General features: G+C 34.7%; 1 protein-coding gene across 2 annotated transcripts; it reads right to left on the bottom strand.

Moving 5' to 3' along the window:
- Nucleotides 1-1,872: 1,872 nt before the first annotated feature.
- On the bottom strand, nucleotides 1,873-16,995 carry LOC138315339 (caspase-2-like). 2 transcript variants are annotated; one of them, XM_069256303.1, is made up of 10 exons: nucleotides 16,851-16,953; nucleotides 16,109-16,233; nucleotides 14,865-15,114; nucleotides 14,066-14,309; nucleotides 13,261-13,352; nucleotides 11,129-11,338; nucleotides 6,735-6,954; nucleotides 5,571-5,753; nucleotides 4,250-4,359; nucleotides 1,873-3,800 (listed from the first exon to the last, which is right to left on the bottom strand). In XM_069256303.1, the coding sequence occupies exons 3-10, from the start codon at nucleotides 14,997-14,999 to the stop codon at nucleotides 3,654-3,656; spliced, it is 1,341 nt and encodes a 446-aa protein (XP_069112404.1). In that variant the 5' UTR covers nucleotides 15,000-15,114; nucleotides 16,109-16,233; nucleotides 16,851-16,953; the 3' UTR covers nucleotides 1,873-3,653. The 2 variants fall into 2 exon arrangements, with proteins under 2 accessions (XP_069112404.1, XP_069112397.1); XM_069256296.1 differs by lacking the exon at nucleotides 16,109-16,233 and having other exon boundaries at nucleotides 16,851-16,995.
- Nucleotides 16,996-17,011: the final 16 nt, after the last annotated feature.

The raw sequence follows: 17,011 nt of genomic DNA, 5'->3' as shown, positions 1-17,011 counted from the left end.
AACCGAAAGATCCAGGGTACTCATATTTGGCCTATAGCATGCTGGGATGAAGGGCTACCAAAGTTGTGAAAATGAATGACCTTGACCTACTTTGAAGGTCACAGGGGTCAAATAGGCTAAAATCTTTGAACGATTTTTGTTAACTAACCCAAAAGTCCAGGATACTCATATTTTGCTGGTGGCATGCTGGGATGAAGGGTGACCATAGTTATAAAAATGAATGACCTTGACCTTCTTTCAAGGTCACAGGGGTCAATTAAGCTAAAATCTTTTAACTACACCTTTTAATTAGCCAAAAGGTCCAGGGTATTCATATTTAGTCAATAGCATGCTGAGATAAAGGGCTATCAAAGTTGTGGAAATGAATAACCTTGACCTACTATCAAGGTCACGAGAGTCAAATATTCCAAAATCTCGAATTTTGAACTTCTTCTCAAGTTCTATCAGTGTGATTAAGCTGAAACCTGCATGAAATGATCCTGACATGGTCCCGACCAAGTGTTGTTATATTTTATGTCGATCCAAAATCCAAGATGGCTGCCACAGATGATCCAAGATGGCTGCCACAGATGCAATCTTGAAAACACATTTGAACTTCTTCTCAAGTTCTACCAGTGCAATTTAACTGAAACTTGAAACATGAAATGCGACTGATATGATCTTGTCAAAGTGTTGTTATATCTCTGGTTGATCCCAGATTGAAGATGGCTACCATGACACCATATCTAATTATTTTCCTATACAGCTATTGCCAAGATAGTCAGATGACCGTTAAGGCCCTTGGGCCTCTTGTTTGTAAAACATACAATGCTTGAATACGGATACAAATATATGATGCCCGCAGATCTATAAAAGTATCAACATACCATTCAAATCGAGGGAAGAAATAACATGCAATTTATAAAGATAAACACAGATAAACTATTTGAAACGTGTACATGAGGAAATTCAACATCTATATAATAGCTTTGTGAATAGTACTTTACAAAAGTCGGTAAATATGATAAATTTGAATTGTAGAGAGGTAGAGAAAACTATGTAGTACATACACTTTAAATGTTTTTCCAATGATATAAAGAGAGCAAGTTATAGACCATACAATTACAAGGATGAAGCAGAAGCTTATTAGAAAGGAGGTGACTTGTTCCAATATAAATTACACACATCTTAACTGTATTATTGTCAACAAGTGTCATTAAAATCCCTACAGTAGTTTAGGAGGAGTAGCTGTTTATTTGTTTTGTAATGAAGGGGATTATCTCTGGAAAAGGTGGAATTAGTATCTCACTCCTACATGTACATGTACACTTTATAAGGAGTATTGCCACCAAGTCTTGTTGAAATCCCTCCATTAGTTTAGGAGTAGTCTGTCGATCGTTGTGTCTACAGACGGACAGAGAGACTCATAGAATCCTATATGGATCTGTGAAGTGGACAGGGATATCTCAACCCAAGTGAAAGATTTTGGCCTGTCAACCTGAGGCTTGCTGAGGGTTGACGGTCAAAATCTTACATGAAGGTTGAGATATCTCTGTCCACTTCACAGACCCATGTAAGATTCTTTTTCTCCCATACTTAGTAGAAAAAATGACAAAATTCCACTTGTTTTCCAGCTTTTTCATCGCAACATTATCGCAGGAACGTCGTTATGCGTCAAAATTGATGACATCATCTACAATGCGCGCCGCATGCAGTTATGCCCCATGTATTGATGACGTCATGTTATTGACTAATTGTCCCTGTGTAAGATAGAGATATCTTTTCCCTAGCTAGCAACCGCAGGATATCCCTGAGAAGTATGGGAGAAAACCTGAATCCAGTATGATATCCTGATCTTTGTTCCTGGTATAATAAATAAAATAAATTCAAAGGTATGTTTTGACATGTATTTATCATAAAAAGCAAATTTTACATCTTTGCACACATACACTTCTATACAGTATTTTTGTAGAGCTTTAGACAATCTCACATTTGTTTTTTGTTTTAGCCAGTCATAGAAAACTGATCTGCTTTAACATTTCATAACAATATCTACCATTAAAACAGGAAGAATTTTAAATTGCTGATACTTTAGATAGATGTATAACATTGCATATCATGATGTCTGTATTCTAAACAATATATCATATACATAATGTAAATACTATAATAAAAAGTATCTTTTCCTTATATACATATATAATGAATACATACCACTGATTTTGAGCTATTGTGTTTACCTCAGTAAATCTTTAGAAGAGGTATGGTAACAAGTCAATTCTATCGATGTTAAAGATGCTCCACCGCTGACAAATGGTATTTTTTCACTATTAAAAACAGGAGCAGACGATTTAGTATTTTTCTTCAGTTACAAAAGTTACTTACTTTACACCATTACCACTCTTGAAAAGTTTGAGCTTTCAATTTTACTTCAGGTTAAAAATATAAAAAATAATTAATTGCATCCCGAAAAAATACCGTACCACTATATCCTATATGGAATGAAGTACTGAATGTGCATGCACCAAAGGCAAAATAAATTATTTCATATTATTTTTTTGTGTTAATTAGGCTATTATTTACACGATTAAATACCAATTATTGTTCAAATGATGAATATCATTTATGCTCTGTCGGCGGTGGAGCATCTTTAACAAAAGGTAAAAATTAAGACCCTCTCAGAGAACATTTTATACAAGTCCTGTACATTTTATACAAGTCCTGTACAAGTCCTGTACATTTTATACAAGTCCTGTACAAGTCCTGTACAAGTCCTGTACATTTTATACAAGTCCTGTACATTTTATACAAGTCCTGTACTATACAAGTCCTGTACATTTTATACAAGTCCTGTACAAGTCCTGTACATTTTATACAAGTCCTGTACATTTTATACAAGTCATGTACATATTATATACCATTTCACATTCTGAAATTATGTAGAAATAAAAGTAAGTCAAGGTGCTAGCCTCACAGCTAATATTTAGTTTGTAGAAATCATATCGTTCCAAGTATGACAACTTTACAAGGTCAAGTTAGTAAAAATTCTGCCTTTTATTAATCTAGAAATATAAACTAAAATTATGAAGCTCAGGCGAGCAGAAATTCCCCTTGATCTTTGTAGTACAAACTAGCTCAAGCTACCAGCTCATTATTTGACTAGATCCTGAAAGAATGTTTAAACTCTAAAGTACAATAGATAATTCACTTGTTTTCCAGGTATTACTGGCCATATATTATGTCTAAATATTTCTTTATGACTATTACCAAGCAGTGATAGATGATCAAACAAAGTCACAATGCAGGGGGTCCACCCCAAAGCTTGCCAGGGGTCAGACATTCATAAATTCCCCTCAAGAATGGAGTTTTTCGTTGTCCAACTTCAAAGGTAGGAAATGATTATTTTCGCCCACATACAAAAGAAAGCAAGGAATGTTAGCCTTAAAAGAAGCATTTTCAATGTATCTGTTGACCGCATGTTAAAATTGATGAATGTTAGCGATGCATAATCTGTTTACCCTAGAGGTTGACAGAGAAATCACTCACAGCTAAAGCTGGTGACATATCCATGAATGATTGGAGAAACAATTAATGATATACAACCATTTATCATATCAGGTCAGAAACAGTGTGCTTTTAGTAAGTCTCCCTGCTACCAAGAATGGGTACTTTAGTTAGTTCTCAGGTGAATGAGTCATCACCTCTGTCAAACCAGGGAAGAAGAACAACTTATGTCTGAGAGTTGGTGTAAACTCTGAAATAGCCACTGCGATGTTGCTCTCATTGTCTAGGGCGCGGCCTTCTGATACCAGTCTATTAACCTGTAAAGGATAATTGCTTTTTGTAACATTTTTCAAAGCATTATATGAATTTGCTTTTACTACACTAAAGTAGAAGAAAGCACTTTATAAACCTAAAGTTTCTTTGGAAATCATTCAGTAAACACGGGCCATTGGCTACAAAGAATTCTACTGATGTTAACCTCATTCAAAGTTAAGAGTTGGTTTTCAACTTTATAACTGCTCCTCAAATTTCTGATACGTATTGCTGATGAAGTTTCCTTGAACTACAGGAATGTATAAATAGTATTTAAACATCTGAAAATAAACCGAAAGGGTCAATGCTTAACAAAGATTTTGTCATTTAAATGTAAAATACGTTTTGAATCAGACAACGTAAACATTGTATTTTTCCACACATTGAATACAATATGTCTGCATCCATAGCTTCATTGCCTGATATAAAAGAGATTGGATGTAAAATAATTTACCAGTGTAAACATATCCAGAAGATGTGCCTGACAGGCATAGTTACGGAATATATACACAAGGGCCTGGATGAACCAAGATCCATACTTCCTATTTCTAAAGGAGACATGATCTGTAAAGATATAAACATTAAAATGTATGAAATCAATGTTCTATCGGTTATATTACCATATAATGATTCAACATATTTTCTCTGTTTAAATAAATTCTTTTGAATAAATTTATCAACTGTATCAGGTCGACTGAATTACCATATATGGAACAGACAAAATTCCTGTGCAAGTTATTCCCCTTGTAGTCATGCACGTGATTTGTACGCAAATTGATCAATGGAAAGTGTGATTTATGAATGGGATTCGTTTACTACGCATAGCAACGCGTAGTATTTTCAGGGGGCACTGTCTTTAATTTCCCCTGCGAACCACAATTTTGATGATATAATTTGTAAATGAAATGTATAGTGTAAACAAACTTTTTTTGCACAGATTTTGCGGTTCAAGTAAAATTTTGAAAAAAATTGCCAATTAATATATACATCACTTTTATTGATTGGAATTCAGATTCAGCTTTTTGATATTTGTGAATGTTAATCTTCTTGAACATGTTTTGGAAGGATATTGCAAAATTTAGTAGCTGGCTATGAAAGCTGGTTTACAGTTATATATATGAACACTGCAAAAAATCCAGGAAAAATAGTGTGAATAAGAAATAACAATACTTGTACTTAAATCTTCAGAAGCAATAGGTATTGAATTTGCTCAGGTCAGTAAAATTGAACAAGAAGCCCAAGGGCCCTAACGGTCATATGAACTAGTAGTAGCAAAGTTAATTAAGGATTAACTTGAATAGATTTTTGATGTTATGGAGATATAACACAAAAATCTGAGTGTACTCTAAATAAACCGACTAATAATTAAGGTGTTGTTACTGTTGTATAATAGAAACTCTTCAGTAAGATGTAAGTGTCTGATATATTTGTCCACTGTGAAGAAAGTCAAGTTCACTCATTTTAGTAAGCTTAGGAGGCCCGTCAACCCAGCACACCCAATATAGGGTATAAACTTATCTTGATTTGTGAGTATGAAAAATATAGCACATATAACTACATTGAATGAAGGTCAAGGTCATTTATTTGAACAAAGCTGCTGGCCCAATATAAGTACACTGATCCCTATGGTTATAGTGGTCTTTTGAATGAAACAAACATATATAATCAATGGTTTATCACTTTTGTCTTCTTGAACCCCTTACAAAATCAAGCTTATATTTGACATTTACTCTACAGGCACATACCCTGTCAGCAGTATAGCTTCCTCTACTCACCCTGTGTTGTAGCATTAGCTATAAACATGTCGGCATAAGATGGAGACTTTTCCACCTTACTATCTGCTTCGTCCAGCCGCTCAGGCTGTGGTATATTGAGATTCATGGCACCCATCGATTTCCTTGCATCGGCCAGATCCGCATCATAACTGTCCGTCACATTAGCTCCCAAATCATAGGTCCCTGTAATAAATCACAACATTTTCTATTGAAAAAGAGTATATATAATTTTCCGATTAGTCACATGTAGTCTTCATTTGATTCCTTCACAGATAGACAGGTATGGATTTATCTGGGAATGACATTAAAACAAGGATGAAGTATTTGTGAAATATATAAAGGGTTCTAATAAAGGCTCTCACCTCCAATCCCCCAAATACAAATGTATAGTTAACCAGAAAAGCCAAGAAGGTCTGTATCACTCATTTAGATATTGCAAACATTATGACTAAGTCTGGCTATTGGAAGGTCTAAAACTATACAATACATATTGACAATATACTGAAACAATACACGAGACGTATTGATGATATACTGGACCTCTTTTTTCAAATTCAGTTGACCATTGTGTTTTAAATATTGTGACAATAAAAGACAATTTTGATAAAGCATTCTATAACCTGGCAAAAACAACCAAACATTTTATTTCGTTCACCATCTGTGTTGATTAATTTCTGTCAAATCCTAGCTATTCTTTGTCATGAAACAATATTTCTAATCCATCAAGGTGACACAGATGCTTTAAACACTTCCTTTTGATTGAAATGCTCTTACTTGAATGCTATATTTCAGAATAAATTTTGTTTGAATTTCCTTTTTCTATAATGAAAAACGTAGGTTGGGTTGTTAGAACGATACAGCGATATACAGTCTGTTTGCGTATCGATATTCGTATTTTAATCAGATTGAGTATAGCAATGAATAATGTGACAAATAAACATGTACATGTAATCTTACATGAAATGAACACTTATTTATTTCAGTATAATATGCTAAATCTTTTGGCAGAAATGTAGTATTGAAACGAAAATAGAAAAGCTGTTCAACTCTTTTCAACTTGGCATACTCCCGAGTGCAATGCTGATGATGTGTTTGATGATTTTGTAACGTAATGATACTATTTTGTAAACATTACAGAAGTTTTCTTGTGATGTGACGTATTACCTCCCCGACAGGCTTGTATAAAAATCAGTTTTGGTTTGTTTGTCATGCTGCTGAAGTTTTTATTATTAAAGCTTCTCTTGACTTCAGCTGTGGTGAGAACTTTGCCATCAATCCCATAGATGCCGTCCGCTGACCCGTGACTAAGAAATACCACAATGAAACAGTCAGCTGCCTTGTGTAATGGTTGTTTCTTTTCTTCCTCTATGTCTTCTTTCATTTTCTAAAATTGACAAATAAGTTCAGATTGACTGAAAATTTAATAAGAAATTTCAAAATGTACATGATTATTAAATCTTATGTAGCCGGACCGGACTGGGTCGATCATCGGTGCCAAGGTAGCTCAGTTGGAAGAGCACTCGGTATAATGATCGAAGGGTCCTGGGTGCGAATCTCGGTCTGGCCGCTACATTTTCTCTTCTCCTGTTACAGAATTGGTGCCCAAATAAATAACCCATGGTGGCGGTGTTTGGAATGGTCTTGTATATCTTTGAGGATGAAGACTTTGAGAAAGGAGGGAGGAGGTGTAGCGGGATTGAACTGGGTCGATCATCGGTGAGAGGTAGCTCAGTCGGTAGAGCACTCGGCTAGTGTTTGGTGGGTCCGAGTTCGAATCCCGGTCTGGACTCTACATTTTCTCCTCTTCTGTTACACTTATCTCATTATGTAACGATTGAAGGGCTGCAAAAGAGTTCTTAGTTAACATAGTTGAATGATATGTTTTAGTTGTTCATCATTGAATTACTGGTATATGTTTTAGTTGTTCATCATTGAATTACTAGTATATGTTTTAGTTGTTCATCATTGAATTACTGGTATATGTTTTAGTTGTTCATCATTGAATTACTGGTATATGTTTTAGTTGTTCATCATTGAATTACTGGTATATGTTTTAGTTGTTCATCATTGAATTACTGGTATATGTTTTAGTTGTTCATCATTGAATTACTGGTATATGTTTTAGTTCAAGTATCAATATTTACTAAAAAGATGAACTAAAAATAGAACAAAAAATCATTATAAAATGATTAACTGATTACTGTACAGCATTATCATTGTCATTGGGCTGAAATGATTCAATCTTTCTTTGTTAATCATTCATGTAATCTTAGATCAAAATGTGTTTCCTTTGATTGAAGCAAAGAAACATGTGTGATACCACTTATGTGATGTCACATATCCTATCTGTGGTTAATACAGAGTTATCTGTTCTTGTGGGTCATAAGTTTGTGCGCTGAAGTTAATGCTCTCTAAAAAATATGATGTTATGATCACAAGAGGCCTAAGGGCCTTAACGGTCACTTGACCACCTTGGAAACCGTGGAATTACAAATAAATGTAGATATGGTGTGATGCATTAATTGAGACCGTCTTGGATTTCGGATAATGCGAAAAATATTAACAAGAGGCCCATGGGCCTTAACGGTCACCTGAGTTAGAATATATAATGAAACAAATAATAAAACAAATTAAAGACATAAAAACACTATATGCTGGGTCTTGAAGTTGGTCAGTGATTTATAAATTTGACCTTTTTAGACTATGAAGAGTATTTGCTTCCATCAAACCTGTGAGCTTAGAGGTATTTTTTGAAATTTTAATCAATTTGACCCTGTTTGGTCCTGCCCCTCTGGTCCCCCAGGGGGTCATCGAGGACGGATATGGATGTTAAAATGCTATATCTTAGGCTAATAATTCTAATCAAGTTTGACTAATTTCCTACGAAAATTGGGCAAATAATGTTCACAAATGTTTTTCCTATATAAACTAAAGTAAACTTGACCCCTCCTCAGGGGGTAACGTGAAACCCCAAGGTCATATAATTCACAGTTTTTATAAAACACCTGAAGACCTTTCCATCTATAATTATTTGATTCTACTATATCCAGAATTTTAGAAGATTTTTGAAGTTTTAGCCTATTTGACCCTTTTTTAGCCCCGCCCCTCTGCCCCCAGGGGGTCGGCCAGGACCAATGTGGATATGATATTAAAATGCTATCTCAGGCTAATAATTCTAACCAAATTTGACTCATTTCCTATGAAAATTGAGCAAAAAATGCACATTAATGTGTTTTTCCTATATAAACTATAGTAAACATGACCCCCTCCCCATGGGAAAACAGGAGATCCCAGGGTCATATAATTTACAATTTTTATAAACAAACTTTAAGACCTTTTCATCTATAAAGTGTATTTGATTATACCATTTCCAGAATTTTAAAAGAATATTTTTGAAGTTTTAGCCTATTTGACCTTTTTTGGCCCCGCCCCTCTGCCCCCAGGGGGTCGGCCTGGACCAATATGGATATGATATTAAAATGCTATCTCAGGCTAATAATTCTAACCAAGTTTGACTCGTTTCCAATGAAAATTGAGCAAAAAATGCTCATAAATGTGTTTTCCCTATATAAACTATACCGTAGTAAACTTGACCCCCTCCCCAGGGGGAAATATGAGACCCCAGGGTCATATAATTCACAATTTTTGTAAAGGACCTTAAGACCTTTCTATTTATGAAAAGTATTTGTTTCTACCATTTCCAGAATTTCAGAAGAAGATTTTTGAAGTTTTAGCCTATTTGACCCTTTTTTTAGCCCCGCCCCTCTGCCCCCAGGGGACGGCCAGAACCAATGTGGATATGATATTAAAATGCTATCTCAGGCTAATAATTCTAACCAAGTTTGACTCATTTCCTATGAAAATTGAGCAAAAAATGTTCATTAATGTGTTTTTCCTATATAAACTATAGTAAACTTGACTCCCTCCCCAAGGGGAAACAGGAGATCCCAGGGTCATATAATTCACAATTTTTGTAAAGGACCTTAAAATGTTCATTAATGTGTTTTTCCTATATAAACTATAGTAAACTTGACTCCCTCCCCAAGGGGAAACAGGAGATCCCAGGGTCATATAATTCACAATTTTTGTAAAGGACCTTAAGACCTTTCTATTTATGAAAAGTATTTGATTCTACCATTTCCAGAATTTCAGAAGAAGATTTTTGAAGTTTTAGCCATTTGACCCCTTTTGACCCCGCCCCTAAGGCCCCTGGGGGTCAGTCATAGAAAATTTGTTAATAGGATTAAATGGCCATCTCATACTGATAATTCTGACAACATTTGACTCATTTCCTATTACAAATCACCAAATAATGCGCAAAAATGTGTTTTCTCAATATAAAGTATAGTAAACTTAACCCCCTCCCCAGGGGGAAACTAGAGACCCCAGGGTCATATAATTCACAATTTTTGTAAAGGACCTTAAGACCTTTCTATCTATGAAGAGTATTTGATTCTACCACATCTGTGAGTAGAGAAGAAGATTTTTGAAATTTTACTCAATTTTACCCCTTTTGGCCCCTCCCACAGCCCCCTGGGGGGTGGGGACCATATAATTCACAATTTTGATTGGCCTTATGCCTTAGAAGGTTTGTGCAAAATTTCATTGAAATTGCTTCAGCAGTTTTGGAGAAGAAGTCGAAAATGTAAATTGTTTACGGACATACGACGGACGACGCACGACGCACGACGACGGACAAAAGGCGATTAGAATAGGTCACTTGAGACTTCGTCTCAGGTGACCTAAAAATTGGTTCCAGGGACCATGTCAGAATCATTTCAGGTAAGTTTAACTAAATAGCTCTGATAGAACTTGAGAAGAAGTTCAAAATGTATTTTCAAAATGGCGGCTGTGTTTAAATTTCTTGGATTTCAGATTGACCTGAAGTTAACAGCATTTGGTCAAGACCATGACAGTATCATATTAGGAAAGTTTCAGCTCAATCCCTCTCGTAGAACTTGAGAAGAAGTTTCAAATGTGAAAAGTTTACTACAGAGCACAGTGACTATTCCGTCTTTGCATATTACAGAGTTAGCTCCCTTGCGGGTAGGTATCGATTGTTACGTCATTATTTTGTAAGCGCAATTCACATTGTTTTCTCCGAAAAGTATGACGTTACGCTCGCAAACACATGACGTCACAATCAATACCTACCCGCAAGTACTCTGTAATATGCAAATTCGGAATAGTTCATCATGATCCTTTGGGTCAGATGACCTAAAAAGATGATGTGACAAACAACATCTACACGTAGGAGGAGAAAATTCTGTAATTAAGCAAAAAATCGTGATGTCATAATCGATATGTGACATGCAGGAATTCACCTTACAGAAATTTAATAAATTCTATGTTTTTACTTTTAATCTTTATTTCCATTAATACCAGTTATCTGATGAATAGAATTTGTGTGTATTTAATATAAGATTTATTAAAAGTGTTCCAAAATTTGTTGTACCATTGTCTCCAGTCTGGAGGCATATGGCACATTAAATAACTAACTTATTTGATAAATTCAAAATTGTAGAGAACTAAAAGATCAGAAACTATTTGAAATTCACCTCTACAGTTCTGTCTTTTCTGACCTCTACATCAAAATGTAGCTGTTCAAATAGTGTTCGAAGGCACTGTTCATCCCTGTCTGTTCCCTCTCTCATCTGAAGCTTGGTTTTCCATTCCTTGGAATTCGCATCCTTTTCTCTGTAGTCTATTGTCACGAAGTTGTTAAAAATCAAGGCTCGTCCCCGGGGCTTACTTCTCATTTTATAGAACTGAAAACATAATTAATTCCTTATTACAATTCAGAACAACATCACATGAAGTAAATAGTATAGAGCAGGAGATTTTTGTGGAGACCTTTTTGTAATTGCCTTGGACTTTGGAATGCTGATGAAAATTCAGTCAAAACAAAATAAGTAAAACAACTTCATAAATAAACTCTGTTTTTATATGTACACTTATAGCTACATTGTATATCATAAAAAGATGATTCATTAAATAATAGTTTATCATTTTGATGTCAAAATAACAAAATGTTTGACCCACAAAAACCCCATCTTTACAGTATATTATTCAATAACATGTTAGATTTCAAAATGTCCCAAATATTTTTAAAATCCATATCCTTAAATTATGCAAAGTTGTACCCATAACAGCAAATTCTCATTAATTAGCACCAATTAGTAATACAGCTTATAGTGCATGTAAATTATATATAATTCAAATATAACAAGATGCCCATATGGGCCTTAGCGGTCACCATTAGTTCGGATAAAGAATGAAACACAGATACAGAATGAAACAAAGACATATATAAATATTGGCCCATCAGGCCTTTAAAATTTGTCTGTGATTTTATAAATTTGACTTTTTAATCTAGAAACAGTATTTGGTCCCATCAAATCAGTGAATTTAAAAGAAGAATTTTTGAAATTTTAGTCATTTTGACCTCTTTTGGCCCTGTTCCACTGGTCCCTGGAGGTTGGCCAGTACAAATATTGATATGATGTTAAAATACTATCTCAGGTTAAAGATGCTCCACCGCTGACAAATGGTATTTATTCACTATCAAAAACAGGAGCAGACGATTTGGTATTTTTCTTCAGTTACAAAAGTTACTTACTTCACACCATTACCACCATTGAAAAGTTTGAGCTTCTAATTTTACTTAAAGTTTAAAATATAAAAAATAATTAATTGCATCCCGAAAAAATTCCCTGGCACTATATCCTATATGGAATGAATTACTGATTGCGCATGCACCAAAAGCAAAACAAATTATTTTATATTATGTTTTGTGTTAATTAGACATACATATACACGATTAAACACCAATTATTGTTCAAATGATGAATATCATTTATGGTCTGTCGGCGGTGGAGCATCTTTAATAATTCTAACAAAGTTTCTTATGAAAATTGAGCAAATAATGCTCATAAATATGTTTTCCCTATATAAACTATGGTAAACTTGACCCCTTTCCCAGGGGAAACTTGAGACCCCAGGGTCATAAAATTCACAATTTTTATAAAGGATGTTAAAACCTCTCCATCTATAAAGATTTCAGAAGAAGATTTTTGAAGTTTTAGCCTATTTGACCCCTTTTGGCCCCACACCTTCAGGCCCCTGAGGGTCAGTCGTGAAAAAAATGTTAATAGCTAGGATTCAATGGCCATTCATACTGATAATTCTGACAACATTTGACTCATTTCCGATTACAAATGACCAAATAACACTCAAAAATGTAATTTTCCTATAAACTATAGTAAACATGACCCTCTCTCTTGAGAGAAACGTGATATCCCAGGGTCATATAATTCACAATTTTTGTATAGGACCTTATGACCTTTCCATCTATGAAGAGTATTTGATTCTACCATTTCTGGAATTTCAGAAGGAGATTTTTGAAGTTTTAGCCTATTTGCCCCTTTTTGGCCCAACCCCTTAGGCCCCTGAGGGGCTGGGACCATATAATTCAATATTTTGGTCGACCTTTGGCTATGAAAGGTTTCTGCAAAATTTCAAGAAATTTGGTTCAACAGTTTTGAAGAAGTCAAAAATGTAAATTGTTTATCGCCATAAGAGGGACGACAATGGACAAAAGGTGATTAGAATATACTTTGTCTCAGATGACCTAAAAATTAAAAAAAAATCCCCCAATGTTTACTCTGCATGGCTAACTATTCTAACTTACATCATTACTTTCCTTCCGCCACATTTCCTCAGCATTGCGACCACATTTTTTTACTTCAAAGTCAGTAACACAATCTTTTTCAGTCGGCCATTCTAAAATAAAGTAAACTGCCATCATCAAATTCAAATTAAAGAAGTTTGTACATTTCTTATGAAACATATAACATAAAATATTGACAAATTCCATTATTTTGTATTTTAATTAATATCGTTGTAATTATAAATCGTTGATCAATACGATTAAGCAGGTACAATATGTACATTGACATATTAAACAAATGAACTACATAACCACTGTGGAGGTGATAAAATGATTTTTTAGACAAGACAATTCACCTAATAAGGTAAACACACTACTGTCAGAGCGATTTGAGCAGTTCTAGACAAAAGTAGCATTACTCTACGAGCAAGGGACAGGGTTCGGCATACAAGATGTTCGACCACAATGTGTAATGGCAGACAGCGAGCGAGTTTGAACATTACACACGCATTTCACCACCATGGGCTTTTCTGGCATATCACAGAAAAACCAACTGGTCTAATTTCCATTAGAGTGGGGTTTTTCGGATATATGTACAAATTTTAATGTTCTCTTAGACTGAATTGTCCCTTTAACTTTGAAGGTCACAGGGGTTAGATGTATTCAATGCTAGACAGTTATGGGAGTCCCTTTATTTTTTCATTTTAATCTTTGTACAAATCTGAATGTTTGTCAGCTCAAATGACCAGTTCTGAATATGGTTTCAAAGACCTGACTTAATTAAATTACTAAATACAACAGAAAAACGATCAGTATTCAATCTTACTCTTTGGGAGGACAATTTCAGGCTCATGAATTGAATAGTTATCTTCCACAGGAGAAACCATGCCCTTTTCACTGGAGGTTTGCACCGGTCTGTATTTGTCTCCTGCACCAGGACTTAACCTATCTGCCACAAAGTCGTGATCAGTTTCTACCAAAGCTTTCAGGAATGCTTGAAATGCCTTAGGTCCTCGTCTTGGAATAATATCTAGCAGTTTCCTGTTTTTGTCATCAGGGGTACGCTCAGCCTGCAGAATAAATGTGATATCAAGTCTTCATAAAACAATGTTATAATGTATCTAACCATAGTTACAAATTTTGATGTTTGAAACAGATATGATATTTCAGATTATCCAAAAAAAAATTTTCATCACATAACTTATATTAAAAGAAATATAAGCAAAACTAAAATTTCATCTCTATATAAAACAGTAGAAATCCGACTGGAATGCGACGTTTTCTGTCAATATACTGAAACAATCATGCGACATCATGTATATATTATGATGTCAAAACTACATGTGATGTCATAATAGTGTTATTACACATGTGTCTTACAATACTTATGACATGGCCTTATGACATGGCTCGATGAGCCAGTTATGTGATAAATGAACATATTGAATCAATGTTCTTGTACAGTCATATCAAATTATTGCTTTCCCTACATACAATGACAAATGCATAATATATTTTTTCTGAAATATATAAGTAGAAACTTTACAATTAAGAAAACATTACCATGTCCACTGATATTACTAAATAAATGCAGGTTGATGTTTGAATGTAAACAATATACAAACCTCGATGTCCTGTTTCATTCCATCTGTTATGATACGCTCATCCATCAGTTTGTCTACCACAGTCATCGTCTTAGTGATATTTTTCACCATAAAACTTCTGTTTGAAGTCAGTTTTCCTCTGTCAACATCATCCATTTTAGAATTATTTAACAAATTTCTTTTTTATTTTGTCTCTTTCTTTCCTGTCAACTTTTCTCCTTTAATATCAATGCATATTTCTCATGCATGACAAAACAAGTCAGGAATTGATCTGAAAAGAAAATGTATGGAAAAAATTAATATTATTTTTCAAGAATAAGTGATTTTATTATTCATAAAGTATAACATACACACAAGTTTTTGTTTACACTGGTCTGTTTTGGGATCTGGGCCCAAGACTTTGAAATGGCTGGCAAAAGGGCAAACTAAATTTCAGAATACAACAAATTGTTACTTTGGTAATTATCTTTCACCTAGTGTGCATCTTGTACACCTCTTTGAAGCAAAATAACACACGATCATTTTGACGATAGTCGACTTTCAAGAAGTTGAACATCTTGTAATTTTTGCCAGGAGGAGGGAAATAGTCTCGAGTTGAGGTTTTAACCTAAATCTTGACTATATATAAGCACCCAACAATCAAAACAAGGATTGTTCACATTTTAGTACTGACCATCAAGCTGTTTACATCACCTAGGTAGTAGATATTGGCACTGAAAGATAGAAATGGCTGAATAAGTCTTGCCTTGATCAGTTTCATACCAAGCAACAAGACCAATAAAAGGATTGCTGTCGAGGTTAGAGCTTCACCTATCTTAGCTATATGTTAATTGGTACATACCTATTGACTAAGGACATCGGCTCACGACCACCAGCTACCTCATGACATACATGTACCAGGTAAGAAGGTCATGGGTAGGGCTGGTAACAGAAGCACTACTTTTGTGCACTGACACAAACTGTAGTCACCAATCACCGTGACTTTAGCTCGGAGCCTGCTGGTTATGAGTGTGTATGGTCTGTCACTCAGCTGACAGATTGAGTGGTCAGGACAGGAATCATATGTGTATTTTTCCTATTTTTCTACTTTGGCACTCAACTAAATAACACATGGAAGTCGGTAAAAGAGTCTCAGGTTGAGATTTAGGAAATCCCAAGAAAACAGGGGGTAGTACATATATATATATTTATATATATATATAAGGAGTGGGACTGCATGTGTGGTTTATACAGGATAGTGTTAAATACGGTCTCTGTCACTCAACTGATGGAGCATGCTTCTTTGGCTCATTCGGTAGAGCCGTAGATTTTCACACCGGAGACCTGGGTTCGATTCATGGTCAGCTCACAGTCACTCGACAGGAATCATATGTGTATTTCCCCCATTCTTCTAAACACATTTATAACATGTTGTACATAAAATATTGAATGTGTATATTTGATGCTGTAGTATACCCATATCATGTATCTGATTCGATCGCCTAGATCATAATACATTTGTGGGAAAAACAGTTATCATTTATCAGTACAAAAATTTTGATTTCATAAAAGCTTCTGTTGATCTAATTATGCCTAATTGACAACAACCCTTCATTATACAACCCAATTATCAGATTTGTTATTATCCATATTGGACAAACAAGTGAATAATTTAATCAAATTTTGCTAGGTACAAAGTCAATTGTATTTTAATATATGCTATAGATCATGAGAGTTCTGTAAGGGCATTGAGTAGACTGATACAGGCATATAGTCTAGGAATTGTCAGATCATATGAGCTTGAGGTTCTGACAATGAATCAGAAAGATTACTGATAACATACACACGTTACATATTAACTTAATATAATATTTCTATATGTAGATCTATATATCATATCGACTAATTAACTTAATTGCCAAAACTTCACGTTCAAGTGCCTGTCTTATACGAACAAGTAAAAAATAGTTTCCTGTAATTAAGGTTACTCCAATGTCAGAGTATTGATACTTAAAGGCCAATACTTACGAATAGGGGAAGCGCACGGGTATGTTATACACACATGACACAGGTAAGGTGAGATCAGCAATCGAACACAAAATTCGTTTGCTGTTCCGGTATCTAAAGCGAAAGTAGTGAGAAACGTCATAAGAAGTTGTGATAAACCTCGAGTTATTTCCCCTCGATAA

Source organism: Argopecten irradians, chromosome 1 (genome assembly GCF_041381155.1).
Source record: "Argopecten irradians isolate NY chromosome 1, Ai_NY, whole genome shotgun sequence".
NCBI lineage: Eukaryota > Metazoa > Mollusca > Bivalvia > Pectinida > Pectinidae > Argopecten > Argopecten irradians.
Note: the sequence above shows the minus strand (reverse complement) of the source record. Positions and strands in the feature narration are given on the sequence as shown.